Source organism: Lissotriton vulgaris, chromosome 5, assembly GCF_964263255.1.
Source record: "Lissotriton vulgaris chromosome 5, aLisVul1.2, whole genome shotgun sequence".
Lineage (NCBI taxonomy): Eukaryota > Metazoa > Chordata > Amphibia > Caudata > Salamandridae > Lissotriton > Lissotriton vulgaris.
In genome coordinates this window covers 1,020,845,148-1,020,869,653 of record NC_141693.1, presented here as the reverse complement: position 1 = coordinate 1,020,869,653, position 24,506 = coordinate 1,020,845,148, and the positions used below count along the sequence as shown (strand labels likewise).

The 24,506-nt window shown below is 41.6% G+C and overlaps 1 protein-coding gene across 12 annotated transcripts in view; it reads right to left on the bottom strand.

Annotated features, from left to right (window-relative positions):
- The window catches only part of LDB1 (LIM domain binding 1), a 336,398-nt gene that overhangs the window by 7,792 nt on the left and 304,100 nt on the right, over positions 1-24,506 (bottom strand). For 4 of the 12 annotated variants that reach the window (XM_086922638.1, XM_086922642.1, XM_086922644.1 and 1 more), the window contains 7 exons: positions 20,277-20,352; positions 16,911-17,013; positions 16,581-16,753; positions 6,498-6,620; positions 3,809-3,892; positions 1,792-1,915; positions 86-234 (listed from right to left, as the gene is read on the bottom strand). In XM_086922638.1, coding sequence (XP_086778764.1) covers positions 86-234; positions 1,792-1,915; positions 3,809-3,892; positions 6,498-6,620; positions 16,581-16,753; positions 16,911-17,013; positions 20,277-20,352 — 832 coding nt within the window. Of the gene's footprint in view, positions 1-85; positions 235-1,791; positions 1,916-3,808; positions 3,893-6,482; positions 6,621-16,580; positions 16,754-16,910; positions 17,014-20,276; positions 20,353-24,506 lie in introns of all 12 variants that reach the window. The other 8 variants (XM_086922648.1, XM_086922640.1, XM_086922643.1 and 5 more) reach the window with 3 other exon arrangements.

Here is a 24,506-nt window from a genome sequence, read left to right as displayed (position 1 = left end):
TGAGCCCCTGCCTACCTCGCACTATAAGTTTGCATGTGTCGGGACAACGAGGGGGGTGTAAAAAGTATCAAACTTGGATGCTTACAGGTACCTGACTGGAGAGGGCAAAGGTACTGGCGGGGCTTTTCTTCTTGCTGTTGCTGTTGTTGGTGTTCCCCCCTCCAGAGCTCATGGTGCTGCCCCCAGACATCTTCCTTTTCCTGCGTTTGCTGGGCGCCTGTCGTGCCGGCTCCGCTGTGGAGAAGAGAGAAAGATTATGCTCTACCAGCTTAGCAAAATGGAGACACTTTGGCTGTCTCAGCACAACAGCCAAGCACTGAATGGGACCCTGGCACACCCAAGCACCCTCTCACCCCCTAGAGGTGCCTCCAGAGCAGGTTTGAGGCTCCCTGGCAGCGCAGTACTGGGGGGTTTACACTGCCGATCCCCATGTGGTGCTTGATCTGTGGATAAAAGGAGGACTTCAGTTTCCAGGGGTGCCCACCTTACCGGGCGCCATCAGCAGCACCCAACATGCGCAAAAGCATCAACACAAACCTTTGAAGCTAAGTCGCAGAATTTATTATATTAGTCGGTAAGACTGAAAGCCTGAAAATCGCTAACACTCGAAAAAACACACCAAGAAACAGCCCTGTAACCATCTACAAAAGACGACTACTCTCAAATGGCACACTGGTTAGGCAGGCCTTGATTTCTTAGTAAAGACGAGCAACAACTGTTGATAACAAAGTGGTGATTAGATGTGGGGATAACATATAAACAGATAAAGCATCCAAAAGTCAACATACCAATGAATGGTAAAAAGAACACCCGAGTGCAACTCAAGAAAAAAATGTCATAAAAATTGCAGTGAAAGTCTCGAACCTAATCCCAGCTGAAGTGGTGGAGACAAAACCAAATTAACTAATTGAACTATGGTCGAGGCAGAATCAATGGAATTACATTGATAAAGTCAGGGCAAATCTGTAGCAGTTAGGGGCTACAATAGCTGGTCATGTTTTAATATCAGAATGTGATATGCCTAAAAAGCATAATGGTTCTGATCCCAACATGCTTGTTACAATCTTCTGACCCGTCAACAGGAGAAGCGCTGGACACATTTTAAAGTGAATATTTCCAGAAGTAACGCTTTGGAAATCTTAATATACAACAATTATTAGTAAGTAAAAAAAATAAAAAAAAACGAACAATTTTATGCCATCGTTTCACAATTCCGTCCCTTGAGTAATGGAAAAACTAAAACTCACTAGCACGGTTTGCAAGCAGGGGGTGGGGCACAGCAGCCATTTTGGAGTGACGTATCCTACACCATCCATGAAATCGAGGTTACAAAAGGAAGGCGGGGCATAACAGCCTATTAAAAGGCGCAAAATGTTCACCAAGGCCTTCCCACATGTACTGTGTGGGGGATTAGATTGAGTAGAGAGAAGGTAAGAGATGTCCAGCAAACTGAAAGGAGGAATACAGGGGCCACTACAGGGCGCCAGACCTGGAATTCGTACAGGTGACTGGGCGGTTGAATAAAAGCAAAAGTCAGAGTTATTGGGGTCTGCAGGCATGACAATATACAGAAGGCCACTTCCTGTGCATCTTGTCCCCGACCAAAGAAAAAGAGGGATTTCAGAAGATGTCTTTTGGAATAAATGCGAATATATAGATTTATGTTCCCGTTGCTCATCCCACCACAATGATGCGTACATTCCTCACAACATCCTTACAGCCACTAACACAAAGATTTTAACTGGTAAAAAAAAATGAATAAATGCTTCTAAAGGCTGGACATGTACCCACCTGGTGGTGCCACCATTCGCTGCCATTTCTGGAATAAGCATGTCTTCAGGCAGTCACGTGGGCTTAAACTGTAGGTCTTATGCCGGGACATGAGCTCCTGCATGGGTTCTAGGATTACACAGAGCTGAAAAACAAGAGTTGGGAAGAGTAGGAGTGAATAAAAAGATTGACAGCCCAAGTGTTGTAAACTCAGTCCATCTCCCTCCCCAGCGCAACCATTCAAACTGTAGCGCTCGCATCCATGTAGGCAACTGGAATGCAATGACCACTAAATGCCAATGATGCACTGGAAAGGTGTAATTAATTTTGCATATGTGCTTCAATATATACTTGCAGACAATTAAAAATATATATATATATTTGCTATAAAATGTCAAAACAGTTAATGTGTTGACTAGAGAAACTATACTAGAAAGGCTCGCAGGAGCAGAGATCACATTTTTATTAGAGTTAAAAACTCATCACATACTGTATATTGATATTGCACAACCATCTAAGCATACAACTTGGGAATTTTATATGAAGATTAATTTCCATTCACATTTAACATTAGTCGGATGTAGTTTAATTGATTAAGGCCTATCTACACAAGGACAAGGCCTTTCATTCGAACTGCCAGGTTTGTTATGCACAAGTTTCAGGTTGAGAGTATAGTTGTTTTTTAATATATATATTTTTTTAAATATTTTTATTGGAATAACAGGAGAGTGCAGTTGTTAAACTTATTGCCAGCTCTCCTCCCTCTGATCAAGGGCCCTCCATTGCTGATTGACCAAACTGTAAGGCTCATGATCTGCATCGTCTGCTGTGTCGTATATCCGCCTCCACTGGGCCGGCCTGTCCTCATTTCTGTAAACAGTGCAAAGAAAGTCACACTGTGTTATCTTCCAACCTGTCAAATTATCTTTTCTTGGACGATCACCTTACCCTATGTTTGCTCTTTATACAAGATAACACAAAACTTGGTTTCTACTGCCAAAGCTTTAACCTTTTACTTTTCACACGTTTTAGTTGTGCGTATCCAATAAGCACTCTATTGTGTGAGTGAGGAGATCGAAGCCAATCACATCAATCCACCTTTGCAGATCCAGGGATATGCATTTAACTGCAAACACATAAATGTAGAAGTTGATGTGTTCTCTGAAACTGAGCATGGGAGAACAAATAGACAATGAACAGGAAAATTGATAAAGTGGTCTCTTGAGTTGTAAGAACAAAGATCTGATTATCACCGGATCCGGGAGAAGAAAATTCATTCATTAAAGGCTTGAAGAAAAACAGTGGGGTTAGCCTTGCTTAGGTCACCAACAATGCGCCCATCTGAAAGATGAACGTCTGTGGGCCATACACAGTAGCCACCTAATTGATACCACCAAGCAAAGGTCTTGGAGTAGTTATGCAGCTCTCTAGTTTCCATAACTGTCAAAACTAGGACCTCTATGAAACCGATCAAACCCATGATTATGAGCCATAAAAACTCTCTCATCCTGACATTTACGTGTATACTGCTAAACGTTTATACTCTTCGGGTCAGTCTGCAAGTTTATAACTGTTGGACCTGATGCCATCACATGCTCAGCATAAAGAAGGGCAAGCAACTTGAGCACTACACTGGATTAATTTACATTATTGTTGATTACTTTCAATTAGCTGCATTTTCTCTCCTCCTAATATACACAATTTCTTTTATTCAATAATACTAATTCAATTACTATAATCAACTTAGTTAGAACGTGTATTTCAACCAAGTACCTGGAACAATTTTGCCAGACAAGTGATTATTAGCATGACTCCTATACTGCAGACGTAGATTTAATCGGAGTGCCGTCTTGCTAGGAATCTGTGTAAAATGATGCAGCAAAATACCTTGACTATGCCGCTTCCACAGCACCCACAGGCAATGAAAAGACGTCAGCATAATGTGCTAAATGAGATTTCCAGAAAACTGATTGCGGTGCATGCTCACTGGCCCAACAGACGCTCTAGTTAATGTGCTATACCCCCGTGGACCACTTACCCGGAGGTAGTTAAGTGTGGAGTTTGAAAGTCCACATCTTGTGATGTTCTTCGACAACTGATCCAGCATCTGGGGATCCTGGGACTGCAATGGACAAGGAACACAACTTAAATATGAATGTACAATATGTGCTCAAAGATTCAGTTCTGTGACCTGTTGAATGCATTTTTCCTTTTTTATAACCCCATTATGGTGTGGTGATCAAGTGTAATGAACAAGAAGCTGTAAAAAACACATCCTGAAGTGCATCAAGCTGTATATACTTGTATTTATATTACTCAAGCACATAAAGGGCAAAAATCTGGATACAAAAGAATATAATCAGTCACGAAGAAATGGAATTCCAATAAAGAAAAGACTCAGATTAACTCACCATAGAACAAAACCAGAGTCATTTTATATATAACGTCTCTCTGTCTCTCTCTCTAGATCAGAACACTCTCTTTCACGAGAAGCATGACACAATATTAAGCCAAGACAATAAAACCAGATATAGTCAGACATCAGAGCAGGGATTAAACCGGGAGAATTACAAAGCAGACTTCATTAACTATGGGTACAATCACTGAACTGAATCACGAACACCTCACTCTAGAACAGTCAAGATCCCTGGGATTAACCTGCAACCATCTGGAATACAAAGCAAAAGAATCGCAACAGGACCCTACATGTAATCCTCTACAACCCGGTTAGCAACTCCATACAGGATTGCCAAGGAAGTACAACCCATTCGGGCAACAAGATGAACCACTGAGATATATGCCCCTCTTTGCATTTTGACGGATGTATGACATTACAACGCATGCTTTTACATCGCATGCTTTTACATCGCAGGTTTTACAACGCATGCTGTTACAATGCATAGTGTTGAGGGGTGCTGGATAGTGAATAGTTTAATTTACTATTCCAACTCCAGTCCCCGTGGATAGTAGGGAAGGTGTTGGATAGTAAATTAAATCTATTGCCTATCCTAGAGCGCCCCCAGCGCAATGCGTTGTAATGGCATGCGTTGTAAGACTTGCGATGTAAAGGCATGCGTTGTAAAAGTTGCGTTGAAAAGGATGTTGCCCCATTTTGACAACCACCCATATTCAAAACACGATAAGAAGCAAATTAAACGCTTAAGGAAATGTGCCATGCAAAAGCATGTGGTGTCTTACCAGCCAGTACATTTACAGGTCTGATACAATCAAACCAGCGTACCTGGGGAACACACACCAAAATCAAGGCGGTTTCACCTTTACACCTGTAACAATGTGGTCTAATAAACATGTGTATAAAATGTTCACAGGAGGCGATTATGCTTTAGAAAAAAGGGTAATAAACGTCACTGCAGAATAACAAGACCAGATAATCGCAGCTCCAAGGATGCACTTTTTTGGGAACCAACCACATCTTTCGAAATCTAAAAACTGCAATACTCAAAAAGAACTTCATAGAAGAAAGGGAAAGGACAACTTCTGAACATAACTGTATGCAATAGATCCATATACTGAGAGTTGGTCTTAACAGGTACTGCAGCTTTAGGACAAACTCAAATGAAACTTTCACTCTTCCCCTCCTAACGCACAGGTTGCAAAAAACCGGACCCAAACCCCACACTCACATCTGAGCCACTCGCACAACATTAGAGTTACGCCTCCAGACCCTCAAATTTACAAATGCATTGATCCAACAGTAACTAGGTCCACCCAAGCCCGGCCCACCTTCCAGAATTAACAACTTAAAATGCAACAGAACCCAGCTCCTCTGCACGTTAGCATATGTACAACATGCCAGCATGTATACAAATGTGCAGAGTGGAATATTCTATATATTAAGATTGTTGAGTGTTGGGTTCAAGGTTCATGAGGCGCACAGTTTTGAGTGGGTAATAATGGCTCTATCCTCTCTCAAAAATGACACTAATTAGAAAGTTACTCAACAAGGATCTGTATGTATGGTTAATTCCATGCTGCTTCGACATGCATAGCAGTTACAAACAAAGTTCGATCAGAACTTGGACACAAGGGATTTAAAAAAATGAAAAAAGAACACACACAGCTAAACCTCAGGACTATTTGAAGAGCTGTTTTCCTCTGAAGGCCATTGTAACAAGAAACTTGGGACACTCATATCAACTATACCATTCTTTGGTAATACAAGTCAACTTAAACTTTGCACAATAGTAGTAAATGTATGTTTAATTATAAACCTGCTATAGGTATCGTGCTATTGGGTCACCTTTAGATTCACAGGAGCAGCATATATCCATATGAATTCATACATCTTATGTTCCAAAATTATGGCAACATGATATACACGTGCATTATTTCAGCTCATTTCATTACCAGTGACCTTGTATTTAACTATTGTGTACAGGGCGGGATTTCAAATGCATTCAAATTATTTCCGAATTTAGCTAAAACGGCTTCACAAATCATAGCTATACAACCATATCTATATATAGTATGCAGATCTATGTACATGAAGGGGCGGTAAAAACATACATCAACTACCCTGTAAGTATGGTCTACCCATTATAAGTGCTCGTTTCCCTCCTAAGGCTTCTTTTCTTCTAACAATCCTCCACAGATTTAACCTTCCGTGGAGGTGGCGAGGAGGTCGACTGAGGAGGATTAGAGCCCAGCCACAAAAAATTGCCTCTCAGAAAAGCAAGAGGAAGATAGGCTACCTCCAGAACACTCACATGCATAGCAAGGATGCTACGTGGGATGAGCTCTCGATGCTGCCGGATACTGAAGTGCCACGTTTTTATCCTCATCATGTCATCAAACATGAACTCCAGGTAAAGACGGCCTTCCACACACACCTGCAAAAACCACAAGTCCCAATGAAAGAAGAGAATTAGAGAAAAGAACAACTGTGTTGTCTCAAACGGTTTTGCTAGAGTAAACACCATTAAATGGCTGGTCATTGCTTAAAATGAAACATGTTATGCATCTGAAAACCACAGTGTTTATGAATGTGGTATATTTTATAAATGGCATACTTACCCGTTATAATTTTGAACTTTTTCTTGATTCACATGCTGTGCATTATCCCACCATATAGTGGTAGGGATTTGAATAGCTTTGGAATTACTTGAAATTAAACATGTGTGTGTTGATAGTGATTACATGACATTTAACTAAACTGGTCACTGGAGACTCCATACCGCCAACGGTTAGCCATTTCGCTGAGCACATTTATGTACCGCGGATTCTATATCCTTATCTATATAGTCCATTTAAGTCCAGAATTAGATACTCAATTATAGCAACTTGGTAATGAGCACAAAAACAAATTATTTGTGAAAAAAATGATTTTCACAAAATTACCATGCATTCCTTTCCCAGCCATTTCAGCTCTATTACAGGTAACACATGATGCAGTGTTGCGATTTACGTAACAGACGACTTATTAGAAACCATGGATGGAAAAATTGACAAGCAATGCAAATTTACAAAGGAGGCTAAATGCAAAGGAGGCTATTTTCAGTAATATAACCCATATTCAGAAAAATAAAATGAGAAATAATGGATAATCCTTTTAGCAAGCAGGCCAGCAGCACCTCAACAGGACTCCGAGATCAGCGCTCACTTGCGCACTCAAGTTGTTCGGGGGATTCATGCAGATGTACGGAGGAATACAAATAACGTGATGGGTGGAATGCTGGAATTAATCTCAAGGCTGCATCCCAGGTCATCGTTATTTTGCCCACCATGCCACCCCAAACAGGAACAGGCCACATGCAAATCAGCTTTGGTCATACTTCAAAAGCAGCAGTCTGGCCAGAATTGTCAAGGCTAGCAACCTTCTGAACCAGAACGTTGGCTACCCGTGAAAGGTTTGGCCTGTTTAGGCCTCATCCATAAGGTGGTTCCGATGAAGTCAAGTATTCTATCCATCACTTTGTTGTAGTTGATGCCTCAAGGGCAACGGGTATGCACAGAAGTAGGTCTAGTGCTCACTGTGCCGTAGGGATCAAGCTGCACCCCTACTGAACAACAAACCAATCTACGGTTACTTGCATTTGCTTCTGGAAGGGGTAGTACAAGATTGATCGCAACCATGATGACCTAAAGTCAGTACTGATTTACATACGGTGAGCCTCTGTCTAGAGTGACATGGTGGGTGAAACACAATGAAGTGAAATGCTGCCCATGATCTCCAGTGGCTGAGAGTAATTCAAGCATTCCACCCGCCACCTAGTCATGGACTGTCGTTCGTTCAGATACAGACCAGTCTCCAAAACACAAATCACAGCAAGACTTCCTATGATCAGAGATCCAGGCATGGAAGTGGAATTGAACTTCTTACTCAACTGCACGAAGGTTCCATGGACCGTAATGATTTTACTTGAAGATGCTATAAAATAAGATCTTCTGCAGGACAATTAGAGTGCCACATATCCATCAGATTACAAGAAGCATCATACTGGCATATGGCAAGAACCAATCTGAAATAAGGGTTCCTATAATGATGCTTTTATGCAAAAGCTAGATGAACAATGGAAGGCCAATTCAGGGCGAACGTTGATAATTATACTATGATTGGTCCATGTTGCATGCGTTTACATGCCACAATTAACCGAGTTTGGAAGAAAGACACCGCTTTGAGAACCCACATCGAGATGAACCTTCATAGCCTCTAGATTACCACAATCCTTACTTGAGAGGGAATAGCTGGGTATAATGTGATCAAAAGACACGTGGAATTAGTTAGAAACAAGAAGCTATTCCTCCGGGTCTGGCTTCTCGTCCACTTGAACACACTGCATTCTAGAGACTTGCAATTCAGCATCTTAAAATGTCATTAAGTAGTCATCCCTAATTGACAAAGCTGAACGGGCATGTAAAAAGGACAGTCTTGATATCCAAATTAAGGAATCTTTTACACTCCTAGTAAAAACAAACCTTTGGGGTTAAGAAAAAACTGAATATTACTTTTCTTTTTAAATGACAGCCTAAAACTCCACCAAGCAATAAGGTCTGTTGTTAATGTGGCATTAGCTACCACAGGCACAAGATATTCAAAAATAAATGTTTACGCTATAATTAAACTACTTCTGGGAATCCAGTTTCCAGACACACCATAGCAAGGCATTTTCATTCAGAGATATGGTAAGAGCATCATCACGTGGAAGTCCCATCTTCATTCTCCTTTAAAGGTGAAACAGGAATTAAGAAGAAAGAGATTCATCATAAGGAGAGAAACATACCTTCAAACTAATGGAAACTGTATGCGTATGGATGTTCTTCAATGGAATAACCGTATACAAGAACTTGGTATAGAAGGAGCTAGAAAATGGCAAGACCAAAAGACTCAGGAACCTACATGTTTTTGAGGACATGCTTTAATAAAGTACATCAAAAGGAAATGTTCTCCCTCTTTTTCTGAGGAACACAATAGAGAGGGATGAGTAGGGTCAAGCTCAAAATCTTAAAGAATGAAACAAACAGACTGGGCTTCTTTTCATCAAATCTTTGACCTCTGGCTACACACCATATTAGTTATGGGTTGACCAACAATTCCCCTGGGTAGGTTCCAAAGATATGTCTCCGAGCCACAGATTTCATGTTTTTGAGCACAAAACTACAAGACAGTTGATATTAAGGATTTCATGGCACCCTTTAAGATGGATGTCAACTGAGCATATTCTACCTTGAGAACAAACTGTATGGAAAAAGTACCCAAGACAAAGATGGGTGTGAGATATTCAATGTCACAATTCAAAAGTACTACTTTTTTAGTATCATGCATCTAGTTCATACTTGAATCAAAACTCTGATTAAATGTGGCGAAAGCAAGATCATTCCTAGAGTGGTCCTGGACTTTGGAGTTACTGGCACTTTGCCCTGCACTGGCAACCATAAAACCAGGCCAGTAGAGAATATGCCTGCTCACATTAAGAAGTTTGTTTTGCCTAGGAGCACCTAATCTTGGCAAAACTGCTTCTGGTGGCATAGGCCAAGAAAAATGTGGAGGGTGCAAAATGAATTTCTTGCTAGCACTACTTGGAAATAAGTTTCTGGTCTCCTGTTTTCTGGTCACCATCAGTTGAACAACTCTTTTCTAGCAATGGGCCAGATATGAACCTAACTGGAAATAAGGACAAAATGGCATAATCCCAAACGCTGTGTATCTAAAAAGAACAAGAGAATGTTATTTTATTCATCATTGCTTTTTAAAGGACATCAAAATGGAATTCAGTGTGCCAAATTCAGGATGGAGAGAAGTGGCAACCCCAATTCAAAGCACCCATGTGAAGGCTGCATACAAATTTAGTCTTCACCATGGCATATTCCTACTGGTTGACAATTAAGCAGATCTAGGCTAAACTTAGAAAATATGCATGTACATCATTAAAACCATTTAGCAAAGAAATAAGAAGATCAAACCTACCAAACTCACCACAACAAGAGAGAAGTTTTCATCAGCTCTAGAAATTGTATGACTATACACATCTCCTCGCATTAATTTGATCAGAAGTGATGTCAACAAATGGCATGATCATGGTAAATGTCTGGTGAAACAACAAGGTGTTTCCAGGCTCATAAGGGAACCTGCCAGAGTGCAATCAGTACTCCAAGACGCTCAACTCATTAAAGTATGTGACACAGGCTCTGACTCCATACCTACTGCCCCTGACCCTCCTCTGAATGCTCATCTATTTTAGGGGTGCATTATATCCAATACCAGCAGGTTCCAGAGTTTGGCAGGCAGCAGTAAAATAATTGATGCCGAGTCTCAAAGGATAGTGGGGCCCAAGAGGAAATTAAAAACTGAAAGGAGGCTATTCTGGAAGCAAACGTGAGAAAGAACAATTGACTTAAAGGTTTGTCTCATAAAATCTGTCTCCCTCTACCTTTGCCAGCTACAGAATAGGTCAGTAGGCCTCTGATTTTCTAGAGCCATTTTACTGAATGTCTTGGTTTTCTTTGATAATAAAAGGCTAACATAAACCATCGACTTCTGTGAAAAGGCTGCACGCTCTCTGATCAATAAGAGGCAGCTATCCGCGTATCTCTAACAGGAAACTGACGTGTGAAAGATTTTCTGTCAAGGGGAATGGTAACCGTTGCAGAGTCCATGGGAGGCTGTGTTTACACTCTCAAAGTAAGATGGAATTGCTAATGTATCCTGGCATTAAAATACCTGTATCTTGCTGCAAGTTAGTGGTTCCGTTAAGGTTCTGTTTTCAGAGCTGTCCGCACAGAGGTCTCCATAATGAGAATCCAAACGTACGTCATGGAGGTACACTCCACCCCACTATACTGCTTGACAACAAATCTCTCTCCAGCACTTACAATGACTATTTGTGAAGTTTAGCAAATGATACAAATGGAAAGTATTACTTACCCCGTAACCATCTGTTCGTAGCTAATAAATATATTTCAACCAATGGACCTGTAACCGTTTTGCCTGACAAGTGATAATTAGCCTGAATCCTTACCTGCAGACCAAACTTTAAATCCGAGGATCATCTTGCTTGGATTCTGTGTGCTAGACGATGCACCGACATACCTTAACTATGTTGCCAATGTGAGCTCTTGATAGTCACACTACTGTAAGATGGCCTGCCTGTAGAATACCCATATACATCTTAAAGATGCCAATATCACTTGCTTAACAAGACTTCTAGAGAACTAATTAAAGTGCATGCTCATTGGTCCACATCCTCTGCATACTCTTGTAATCTAGTGTTACGCCTGTTTTTTTGCAATTTATTTCCCTTCAAAGAAATTTGAGTCATAAGACCTGCCATAACTCCTCTCTTTTTCCACAAAACATCAGCAAACAGTCGGTACTTCGGATTGTTTTCCACTCAGTGGCCTAGTAGTGTAAGTCAAGTGTTGTGTTGAAGACAGAGTGTGCTGTGAATAATTAAGAAAAAGTAGAAGATGTAAGAAACATATGGGATCATAGCTAGCTTACAGGGTGGCAGGAGGGCACATGTGAATCTTCAGGGCTACACACTACGAATAGATGTTTACAAGTTAACATTCTCCATTCCTAGCATATGTGGCTTTAGATGCACATGCGCTTCGCAGACTCTAAAGCCGTCCCTCCTCAAAGCAGTGGTTAGCTAGCAAATGATGCAGATGTCTGGAAAAAGCGTGTGGTGCTGGCCAAGTAGCAGCCTGCCTTACAGCTATCCATAGGAGGGATATTCAATTAAAAAGGCTAATGGGCTTTCTTTTTTCATGAAGACTGTGCAAACATAGCAGGTCTAAATATATTAAACTAAACACCAAGCAATGCCAGCCTTGAAAATAGCATACCTTTTTTATCGGGGTAGCAAAGGACAGAAACACTACATTGGTCTTTCTGAGTGGTTTAGTTCAGTCAATAAAATACACGAGTGGTCCTTTAATGTTCAGACTATGAATTGTCTTTATAGCTACAGACTCCGGCTGCGTGGGGAAAAAAACACAGGTTGATGTGAAAAGAGGAGACAAGCTTGGGTCGAAATTCTGGATTAATATGAAGAACTACCCAATCTTTATTTTCCCGAATGAATGTTTCTTATACTATATATTGTAAGAGATTGGAGCTCACAGATGCATCCAAGTGATGTGATTGCTCTTAAAAAGGCCACCATCCATGACAAGGATTGTAAAATCACATGAGTTAGAGGTTCAAACCCAAAAGTCATGTGAGGTTCTACACGGGTGCAGGTGTCGTAGGAGGGAATACTTTTTTTTAAATCTTCCATGAAAGATTTAGTTATAAAGATCCTGGAAAAATGGAAGAATTTTGTCTGTTTTGGAGCTAACCTGAAACTCCAAAAGCAGTATCCTTTCTACAAAGTGGGGGACCCACTGATCTGATGTAACACTTTCCTATTGAGGCTGGACGTGCTCAATTTGTCCCCTGACCAGCATGGGGTGATTACTTTTCTCCCAATCACTATTCTGTGGCAGAGGAGCCCCTCGCTGAGCTACCCCTACCTATCACCCACCAGTTTCCTCTGTAGGCCACCCCAGGTTGCTGAGTGTCTTAAAAGGTATTGTTGTTGGATACTGCTGATAAGGAGGCCTCTGTCTCGAGCCACTTGCTTGTTACTTACCCCGGTGCACTGTCTGTGAAAAGCAGACTTTGGAGGCGAAGACTGCAGGGCGCCTACTGACTTCGCAATGCCGATCACCTCCTTGATTTTCTCATGCTTCTGATCATAGGTAATCTCTCCATAAAAAGGTACATTAAAGGGGTACTAATGCAACCCTGGCCTAAACCCGACACCCTAATAAAGGCATGCCTACGAAAAAGGATGCTAGTGGTTCTCTCTCTAGCTATTGTGCCTGCGGCATCAAGGGTATTGCTAACTGTGTTGCCCTCTGTGACCAACTCTTGTCCCCTTTAGCAGTGAGCCTCAGGAAGATGCTTTATGAGCTCCTATATTTCTCTCAGACCTGGAGGAAGGCAAAGAGTCTGCAATTCGCCAGTGTGTGGCGGTCCCAAATACCAATCTTACAGAATTGTTTTTTTTTTTTATTTTATTTAGGAGGGGTGGGTATATCCAGTAAGTCCAATATATATGTGAATATAAGCCAGATCTTGTGGAGGCAGGCTTATATTTTTTTCCATACGGAGCGTCACCAACCTAGTCTTAAGAGGGTCCTTAATTGTTTTCCAGTAGATTTGCGTCCTGCCCTTGAGCATGAGCAGGTAACTAACCAGGTGGAGGGGAGTGTGAGGGCAAAGGAAGGGGTGGGGAGGAGATGTGGTGGGTAGTGGTGGGAAGGATGGAGGGCTAGTAGCCACACATCTGACCCTCCTTTGGAATGTGGAGGGGTCCCGGAGTCTGTAGAGAGGTTGAAGGTCTGGTAGGTGCCTTGCCAATGTCCGGTTGAATAAGGAACTTCTTTTGCTACTCATCCAGAAAATCAGCCAGACTTTCAAATATTGATCCCCTGAGGTGCCTGACCTAAGTGTCCAAATGAGCCTTGGTGCCCTTAGGTGTTGGCTCTTCGGCATCATTCCAGCTCTGAGTGGGGTTCATCGACCGCATTGAATTGGGATAGTGCTGGCTTCAGCTCAGAGTGAGGCTGCAGCTTCAGTACAGAGTGAAGCTTTTAGGTTGTTGGATGACCAACAGACGAAGCAGGATGGGAATCGGTGCTCTTGGGAGGAGCCTTGTTCGAAGTCAAACCGACCTCTGGAGTCTAGGGCGTGCCAGCTGAAGGTGTGGTCCCTGAAGGTTAATATCTTTGTTGGCTGGGCTCTGAACTCGATGCTTGACTCATGCAGGAGCTGTGCCATGCCTATGTCATTCGTTTCTTAAGAGCTTGAGACTAGTCTTGGTGCCCAGCAGATGCACGTGGCATGACCCTATTCTTCGGTCCTGGAAGGGGCTCCGGCTGTTATGCTGGCTCAAGCAATAAGAGTCTTCCTCCTTGTGAAGGCCTTTGATGGGGATTCTTGTGCCTGGCCCAGAGGAATGTAAAAAGGGCCTCAGCTCTGGGTATTTCTCAATACCCCAAAATGTTGGGAGAAGCAGATAACTCTTTGCGTTGATTCTTGTAATGCGCCATCTCTCTCTCTCTCTCTCCTATGATTGAGAGTATTTATGCAACGGACGGCAAGTCAGGCATCTTTGGACAAATCTCTGTGCTCCAGGGAGAGGCAGAGGTATAAGACCTTGGGGTGGGCAGGATATCTAATGCTGTCCTCGGTGCATTTTCAAGGAAAACCTCGATTGATTTTGAAGCAAAGAGTCAAGTCCAAGGAGCAGTGTAGTATTTCTATCTCCAAAGGTCAATACAGAAAACATTTCTTGGTGCAATATCGTGGTTTTCACCACTTGGGTGGAAGAAGTGCTGCATAACACGAAACAGAATTGATAAAGAAATGAATCCAGTCTGTATAATGCTTGGACTTCGTAAAATTGTCCCAAACATCTGTGCCAATGAGCGAAAAAACCCATCTGAGATGGAGCCTGTAAGATGATACCTTCTTGAACAAGGGAGGAGTCTTGTAACCCAAACATTTGTGTTGTAAACTTCCGGGTCGAACACTAGACGGCAGAGGAATGCAGAGCTTGTGTATCTGCAGCCAATGTTTCTTTTAAACAACACATCTGGTATACAAGCTTTTGAGATTTAATGACCGCAGGAGGATCTGTGTATACATAACTCGAGGTTCTGTGTACACAAACGATGTAAAAACATATATGGGGCACAAGGAAAGTAATGTGCCTGTCCCTCGACTCCAGAGTTCCCATTATTAAAATACATAAGAACAAACCACTCCATTCATATTAACAGACATGTGTTTCAAAAATAAAAGCAATCTAAAGTGTCTAAAGGCTTAGCATTTTTTTTCTTTTAAATGAAGCTCAATTTGTTTAATATTTGAAACAAAAAAACACGCAGGAGTTGAGAAATAACTCCTAATGCTTTGAGAGGACATTCCACCAGAAGTACTACTAGGGAGTTCTGTGGCACAGTTCAAAGAGACATTGGGAGAAAATCATATTTAGCAAATAACGTTTATACTCCTATTTAGCAAAAGACAGTACTGTAGAAAAATCAACTACCCAATCTTGCTAGCATATGCACCACACAGTATGAATGGGGTGAACTGGTTTAAAGGTGATCGTATAAAAGAGTATAAAGTTGGTGGCCAAAATACACAATTGAGCAAGCAAGTTTCTTTCATAAATATTTCCGAAGGCAGAAAGACTAATAAAACTGAAAATACTTTCAACCCCGAACAAGGACACAGCCAAAAGCCATGTCCCTGCCACGGAACCTAGACCAGTGAAACACATTCCTCCACAGACATGGAGACTAAAGGCAGTGGAGAACCCGAAGAGGTTTCCAATCAGCACTGTGGCTTACGACTGGCAGCGCCCCTATGCTTGATGGGGAAATGCACCCTGTTCCAAGTGGTGCACTCAGCCAATGAGATCAGATGAGGAGGAGCATGCAGCAGAAAAGTTAAGCAGCAGCAAACTATGGGTTGAGCACAAGAGTCCATGCTGGCGATTGGGAGAGTACAGAAGGGTGGAGTACAGGAAGCACGTCATGTGGACCAATGCACGCTTGGATGGTCGCCAAGCCTCCCCTGCCTGCATGGGGATAATCCAGAAGGAACTGGTTTGGCCAGCTTATTTGTATTAGGACCAGAGAATAAAACAGTAACTGCAGTTTTTTCCTTCGGTTACCAGTCGTATTAAAATGGAGTAGTGCGTTTGAGCACAAAGTGGGGATTCGGGCTACCCGAGGTCACAAGATGTTCCCATTAAGGCAGCAATGGAAGGAGACTATACTAAGGGCTAGGACAACACTTACTAGAATGAGAGACGGTCTACATTATTCTGCCCAGCATAAGCCTCTGCAGTGATGGGGGAGTGTAAAACTGAAGAATCTGTTTTCTTGGAAGAATATCTAAAGTGTAAAATGTGTATTTTCAAAGACCGGCCCTGTTTCTACGTGCTCAATAAATGGTGCGCTTTTTGGTTCATTGCTGGTATGCTTAGTATTGTCACCAACACGTGAGTGGTTTGCCTAACAGAACCGATTTGCAGGAGAAAAAAGCATTTTCAGGTGTGCTTCACTGACATCACAGGAAGCAGGCTAACATCTCAACACTCCATTCAATAACAGCTAAAGCTGGGATAGAACTAATCCCAGCTTGCTGGCATGCTTTTTTACCTTATCATGTGCACAATCTGTACAAAAATTTACAAATACATTGCACTCCAAAAGAGTGCACACCAACAACTGTTTCTAGCAATCCTGTGTAAATATCAATCATGGATTCTGTTCTCTGTTTGGCGTACCTGGGTGAACATGGGTTTGCCGTGCTGTGTGACCATGGTACACTGATCACAGTCTAGTGAGACAAAGTTATTGTGGAATGACTCCTTCGGATGCTTCAAGACATAGTACAGCTCTGTGGCTCCTCCTTCGAAGATACTGCGGAAGTAGCGGGGAATAAGCGTCCGCCCAATTGCTGTGGTGGGAGAAAAATTGCAAACAGTGAAGGCTTTTATAAGTGGCCCTTACGAAATTCTAATCAGTAAACTGCTTTAAAAGGAAACAGAATCAAAAGATACATGCGGAATATACAAAATGTTCCCCCAGGGCAAAGGTTTATTGCGTGCACTTACTGTATCTCTTTGGTCCATCTTCCAGACAAAACGTAATGGTCAGCATAGCATCATCCTCAAAAAACTCTGTAGTAAACGCATCCCACCACAAATTGTCACACTCCTGGAACAGAAAAGGTGTTTGTGTTTTAACAAAAAACTGAATTGCACCAAAACACAGTGAACATTTGATTAGATGGAAAACAGCAAGGTGCAGGAGGAAGAGGTTCTTTAGTGGCTGGGTGGCAGTTTATGGAACTAGGAACCCGGAATATGCTCCAAGCTGCCCCACTTGACCCCACTGTGCCACCTTGGGCAATTCGGGACAAAAGGGGGTGGTGATGGACGGAGCATCTGAATCAATCAAACATTCACACCCAGTCAAAATATCTGGGTTTAATCCATCACCGTTCTTTAACCCACTCTGCCACCCCAGTTCAGACATGGCTATATACAAATCAGTCTGACCCTGTGCCTCATGGGAATAGTCCAGCCCGAACTGCCAAGCCATGTCTTTCCTGGACCGGAAACAAGCTTCCGAGGACCGGTTTCTGGCATTCCAGCCGTCTTCAGATGCTCAGTCCATCACCACCCACTTTTGTACCGCCTTTGGCCGCCATAAGTGTGGCAGAGTATGCTCAGACGTGAGTCCCTTGCTCACTTTGCCACTGGATTAAAGCAAGCCGGGCTGAAGACGGCTTGAACCAACACAAGTCTAAGTTGCTTTTCCCATTTCATTTGAGAAAATTAAACCTCTAGTGGATGATTCCAGATCTTTCACTGTTGCACTCTCTTTAGAAAGTCCTTCAAAAAGTTTCTTCCGTCTGTATTTAGGGCAATGCTCAATGGTTTTCATAAATTTCCAAATGTACATATAAATCTTGAATTCTTAATGCAACCATTAAATGCAATGTTGGATTAAAGACGGACTAAGAAGTCTGACATTATCCAAAACCTGGACATAAATGTACTGGGACAGTAAAAAACATCAAGAGGATTTAAGGAAAGAGCTTCATTGTGCAGTGCATAATGAACAGACATGGTCTCATGGAGCAGACCAGATTCTTTTTTTTTGTTCTTTCGGAGAAAACATTATGTATAATAAGGTGTAGAAACCTAGGCCTGCACTCATTTATAGCAATAGAAGAAGACCAAAGGAAACACCTTGATGTCAAGCAATCTCTGTTCATGGACCGAGAATATTTGTCCTTTCAGAGTATTTAAAATGTCTCAACTGGCTACTTTTACCACTGGTCACTAATCTATCCTTTATTTATAGGGTTTCTATGCTGAAATGTTCTGCCTTTCTTTTCAGTTTCCTCCACCCACGTCGATTTTAATAGGGCACTAACGAACTGCCCAAATTAATGGAAAGGAACCCAGGCATTGACAAGCTAAAAATGAAACATGTTTGCAGAATCAACAATGGGATCTTTGCAGAGATTCCTACTCATAACAATTGGTGCTAGTCAAAATTGCTTAGAGTGGAATAAAACAAAGATCGATGAAAAGTACCAGCTTCAATTTGACAACCATGTGAAGGGCCACTTAACTTGTCCGGTTGTCAACACCTACGAAAACGTACTAAGTTGCCTGTTTAGCAAATAATTGCAAATTAATAAACTGAAAAAAGAATAACAAAATCCATCCATGAGGTGACCGAATGGAGTTTGGGCAATTAAAATGAGTCTCTGATACAAATAAAGCCACAAAGAAGAATGTATCTGGAGAGGTAGGATTGGGCTCACAGCATCGGAAATAACTGAAAGACATGATGTTGCCCAGGTTTCGCCAGAGAGGCGCAGGTTGGTAAACATCTCAATCTCATTTTGAAAGTCTACATTTGGCAAGAACTTGTTTCATTGAGTGCAACTGCAGCAGAGAGAGGACTTTGACCCACATTTATCACTGTACGTTTAGGTTAGGACTTTGAGACATAAAGAAGTTGAAATCTCAGGCATTTGCCAAAAAAAAGGTTTGAGAACTGTAAAATAAAATGAATTTGTCCTTTAGAGTATGTGTCAATTTACTACTGTGTTCATGGATCTGCCAAAATGACTTCTCCGAACCTTTTGTAATTTCCTACACTGATATTAACAAAATGACCAAGACTTGTTCAGAAGGAAAGGTTGAGCCTGGAGTAACCAACTCACTAAACTCAGAGCGCTATTAGGAAGCGTAGACTGCAGGAGCAATCTGTTTATGTGACCAATAATTTGCCAATCCTCCGAGGGATAATGTGGATTGCTTAGGTCACAGCTGAAAGTTTGGAAGGTCCCCAAAGTATATTTCTAGAGTCAAAGTGACAGAAAAACAGAGGCCCAGTGTCAAGCAATAATTATATGCATCCTTAAAACTATGCAAGTGCCATGTAGATAAATAGAATTGGTCTCTAAAGAGAAACTTCTCCAAAGGCAATAAGAAAAAAATCCACAGAAGACCATGCAAATTCCTGATAGTGGTACAACCAATTAGATTGTTGAATTCAAGTGACCTAAACTGCATCCCATGCAGTGCCTTTATTTCGCTGCTGCATACTGCTCTTAATGCTTAGTCATGCAGATATTAAAACCCTTCATACTGGACTATGTAATAAATTATGCAACAGTAGTTGAAAAAAAATGTATGGCAAATATAACCACTTGAACTAAAAATAAAGATGGCAGTGCCCCACTAATAAAAATACAAAGTTTCTTGTAAGCCATACTTCATTCTCGGAGACTCCTTTCTTATACTAATGAACATTGCACAACGTATTGTGCTTGCAAGCAATAGAAGTGTACCCACAGCGTCTCCATGATCGACAGAAGAATGCTACAAATAGTTACCATAAGTGTACAGATCCTATAGGATATAAGGACTATGAAGTAAACCTGTTATGAATAGAATACAATTGTAAAGGTTTTACTTCTAACCAAGTTAACGTGCAACTACTTTAACTTTTCATAATGGATCTGCCAATTTCTTGGTACCACTTTCTTTGATCTGGAGAGCGCAGGGCACGATAATAGAATGGTAGTGACATGAAGCGCGTGATTAGAGAAATGCTCTGCAGAGTCAGTGTTTGCAAGTGCATGTTACACACACACAAAAGGGACAAAGTACGCATGCAAAAAAAATGTTTGACTGATATTCCTGGATATATTTTGAAGAATAAACCCCAAACTCGATAATATGATCTCCACCATTCAACTAATATTAAAAAGTACATTTTACTTTACATTTCAGTGAGAGCATTTATGTTCTTTATTTTTTAAGTATTTCTGACATTTCTGCTGGTAGTGCAAGTAGCACGCAGCAATCTGACCTAAGTGTTAATTCAATACATCTGCAGCACACAATGGATCCTGGAGCCCTCAAATGAAACTGTGCAGACAAATGACCTACCTCTGTCCAGTTCTGCAGACGCTTGTTCAACTCAAATATTCTGTAGTCCGTCTGATTCCCATACGGTGTGTGCCGCCTACAAAGCGAAGAAATATGGACCAAAGATAACTATGCAGAAGACATACACTTGGCCTCTCACTGAAGTGGCAGCACATTTTACAAGGCATTTTTTGTTTTCATTAGATGTATTTATAGCAATTACATAACGCTTCCAATGTAAGTAATTTAAGTATAACATAGTAACATTTATGATAAACCATAACAAAACAATTCTTTATAGCAACAATGCAGATTTAAAATAAAAATTAGACAAGTCATGGATAACATTAGTACCCAGGTGGTTTTAAGCATAAGTTTTTTTCCTCAATCAGAATCGGAGCGGGTGCAGGGAGAACATTAACCAGAGAAGAATTCCAGGGTTTTGGTACAGAGGATGATGCAGAGAGGACGCATGGGTGCGTTATTGACCAGCTAGAAGACCGAAGAGAGATAGTGAGAAGATTGTGAAGTGGCTGTCCGGGAGCAAGTCTAAATAATAAAACTGAAATGTAAAGGAAACACAGCAGATCCGCATGTAGCCTCTAAAGACTATGGTCAATGGCTGAATAACGCCTTTGACCTGTTAGCACCTGTTAAAACTTGCGGCCCAATCGCATAAAACCTTCTGCCCCTTGGTTCTCGAAACCCCTAAGATTAGAAAGACAGAGATGCCGTAATTTAGAGAGACGTTGGCGCACTAAATACGACAACAACGACAGAGACACTTATAAACAAGCTCTGTCAAGTTACAGGAAGCTTATAACTATAGAAAAATGTAAATTCTATAGTAAACAAATAGAGTCATCCCAAAACTGGAGCAAGCAATTGTATCAAGTGGTCTCAAAACTTGCCAATCCACCTGCATTTGTCACTACTGAGACTTCCCAAACCTTCTGTAACAACGTCGCGGACTTCTTTATGGCAAAAGTTAGACATTTTTAACAATTTCTCCAATAAAACGGTCACTGAGCCATCCGGCCTGAATAATGGTGTTATATTCCCCAACTCCACTCTGGAGGAATTTAGTCCACTATCTCAACTCTATATAGGAGAACTCATGAACACTGTCAAATCAGGATCACCTCAGGATCCGTGCCCACCAACAGTTCTTAAATCTGTATCCAACTCGATAGCTCCAGTGCTTACTAACATCTGTAATTCCATGTTTCAAACGGGGGATTATCCTTCAATCTGGAAAAAAGCCATTGTAAAACCTTTATTAAAAAAAAAAAACCTCAATCCATCAGAGCCCAAAAGTTATCGGCCCATTGCCTCTCTCCCGTATCCATCTAAAATATTTGAAAAGGCAATGAACATCCAGCTGGCCAATTACATCGACAAGAATGACATACTGGACAACACCCAGTTTGGGTTCAGGAAAGGCCACGGGACAAAGACTGCTCTGATAAAGGCGGCAGAGGAGGTCAGAATGATCATGGATCAAGGTGGCGCGGCGGTCCTGATATTATTAGACCTGTCTGCAGCTTTCGACATGGTCGATCATACCATCCTGATCGACCGTGTCGCTGCCATAGGCATTCAGGGCAAAGCCAAGGCACTTCTGGCCTCGTTCCTTGCTGACACAGAGCAGTCAGTGAAGATGGGGAGTTTTTACTCGCCTGTTTTCTCTCTGCCTTGTGGAGTCCCCCAGGGATCCTCACTAAATCCAACACTTTTTAAAATCTACGTGTCGGACTTGGCGAGGGTCATTAAATCATATGGAATTGGGTTGACTTCATACGCCGATGACACCCAGTTGGTCCTGGCGATACATAAAAATGGAGGAGCAGTGGCTGCGAATTTCCAGGAGGGTATGAGAGCTATCAGTCTGTGGATGGATCAGAACTGCTTAAAGTTAAATTCGGACAAGACGGAAGTCATGATATTTGGTGAACTGACCCCGTCTTGGTCCCCAGTATGGTGGCCTTCCGATTTGGGCATCCCGCCAACACCAGTTCCCAAGGTTAGAAACTCGGGGGTTCTATTTGACAACAAGTTAGCATTTACCAGTCATGCTAACGCAGTAGTCTCAGCCTCTTTCTACACGCTGAGAATGGTGAAGAAACTGTTACCGTTTCTCCCTTCTACGGCGGGTAAAACCCTTATGTCCGCTTTGGTTTTGTCCAAAGTGGACTATTTTAATGGACTGCGGCTGAACGCCCAAGAGCAAGTTTTTAACAAACTACAGCTGGTTCAAAACGCAGCTGCAAGAATTCTGACCAGTACCCCTAAGTTTTCTTCCATACCACCTGTTATTCATCAACTTCACTGGTTGCCGTGAGAAGTCGCACGAATTTCAAGGCCTTGTGTATGACATACAAAGCTATGAACGACATAGGACCAGAGTTCTTAAAAACGGCCTTGTGTGTATATACGCCAAACCGAACATTACGGTCCTCCTCATCCCAGCTTCTCCAAATTCCACGGACAAAATAAGCTACGTGGGGAGATAGACGTTTTGTAGTTGCAGCGTCCAAATTATGGAACTCACTACCTGATCACATCAAACTCAGCCCTTCCTTGTTAATATTTAGGAAACAGGTGAAAAAGTTGGCTTTTCAATCAGTAACACTGACAAGGATCCTCTCTGCAATTGTAGGTATCAGCGCCGAGACACCAATCGGTATTTGTGCGCTATATAAGTTTTATAAATAAATAAATAAATAAATAAATAAGGAGGATTTAATTGTGAACAATAGAAGGAGTGGTGTGACAGCAATAACCAAGACCAATTGTTTTAGGTACAAGTTGAGGAACGAAAAGAAAGAAGAGCCTAATTGAAACACCAATACATAAGGAGCAGTCGATGAATCAAGATACAACAAGAATCTGAAATAGGAGTTTCACAAAAGGAAAGGGGAGTAGAAATTGAAGGTAATGCGGTACACAGGACCACGCTTATTGGAAAGAAGGGCAAAGGATTAATGGAAATCCTAAACTGGTGCGCCAACAGCATAAAAACCTACAAGAAAGTCAAGTTGCCAGTCTAAAGGAAAGTGGACTAACAAGGATTCAGAAATATTAAAATATAAATGGTAAAGGTTAATGGTGAGCACACTTGAGAAACAGAGATGGCTCAATTTTATGGTTGACACCTGGACTTTTTTTAACCAGAATAACCAGTGTTGTACTATCCAGGACAGTAAAAAAAATTAGGGAAATCACCTAAAGCTGGTGTTTTTCCCTTTATCAATAAGTATGTAAAACAGCCAATGTAAGAATAAGTCACTTTAAAACGTGTTCTAGGAGTGCATAAATGACTATACTATCGACAGATCAAGTCAACCATGACAGAAAATCCTTATTACAAAATTAATTCAGGCTTTATTTAAATAAACAGATAAACAGCATTTTCTGTTAATATGAAGTGCTGATTACCTGGAGCGTTCTACAAAGAATCTATATTTCATGACAGAAACTTAAATAAATCGTAAGACTGTAAAAAGGAATTTTAATAAGTGACCCTTTCTAAAACTTGGGAAATTAGATCTGCGCTGGCTAGCGCAGATAGAAAAGTATGGATGTCAGCATGCCTGGGTAACGCCTATATAGGTGCCCAAATGTCACCTTTGGTGCGGACTAAGCGAGCGATGCCACGAGGATCTGCAGCTAGAAGTGTATCAGATCTTGAGATTGCATGGGGATGAGGATTCCACAATGAACGGAGGAAGAAAAAGTGACCACTTGCAATCCAAAAGGAGATTGCCGAAGGGCAATTTCAGCCCAAATATATGAAAAGTACCCCTAACTAATCTCAACCAAAGAGTACTCAAAATAGTGGTCTGGTGCCGTCTCGGGCAGCCGTTGCTCAAATGTAATGGACATGCCTACTCCCATAGGAGTGCCAGTTTGGGGAGGCAGATGTAGAAATGCATAGGACACGTTGCAGCTAAGTGTCTGATCATCAGTCTACTCCTTGGAACCCAGAAGAGCGATGGCACCCTGGGCAGTGGGCCAGAAATTGGACTGGTTAGCATGCCCTCAAGGAAGGACGCTAAAGAAGTGAGGGGTACAGATACAGAAAGAAGACAAGGGGGGCATACCGGTGGGCAGAGGACAATTAGAAGGCGAACATTTTGCTATGGTGAAGTGTGTATGGAAAATGGAAGTAGAAGAAAGGAGAAAATGCTGATGGAGTGACTGCAAGGGGATAAAAAGCTGATATTTAAAGAGGATATACACTATGATTCA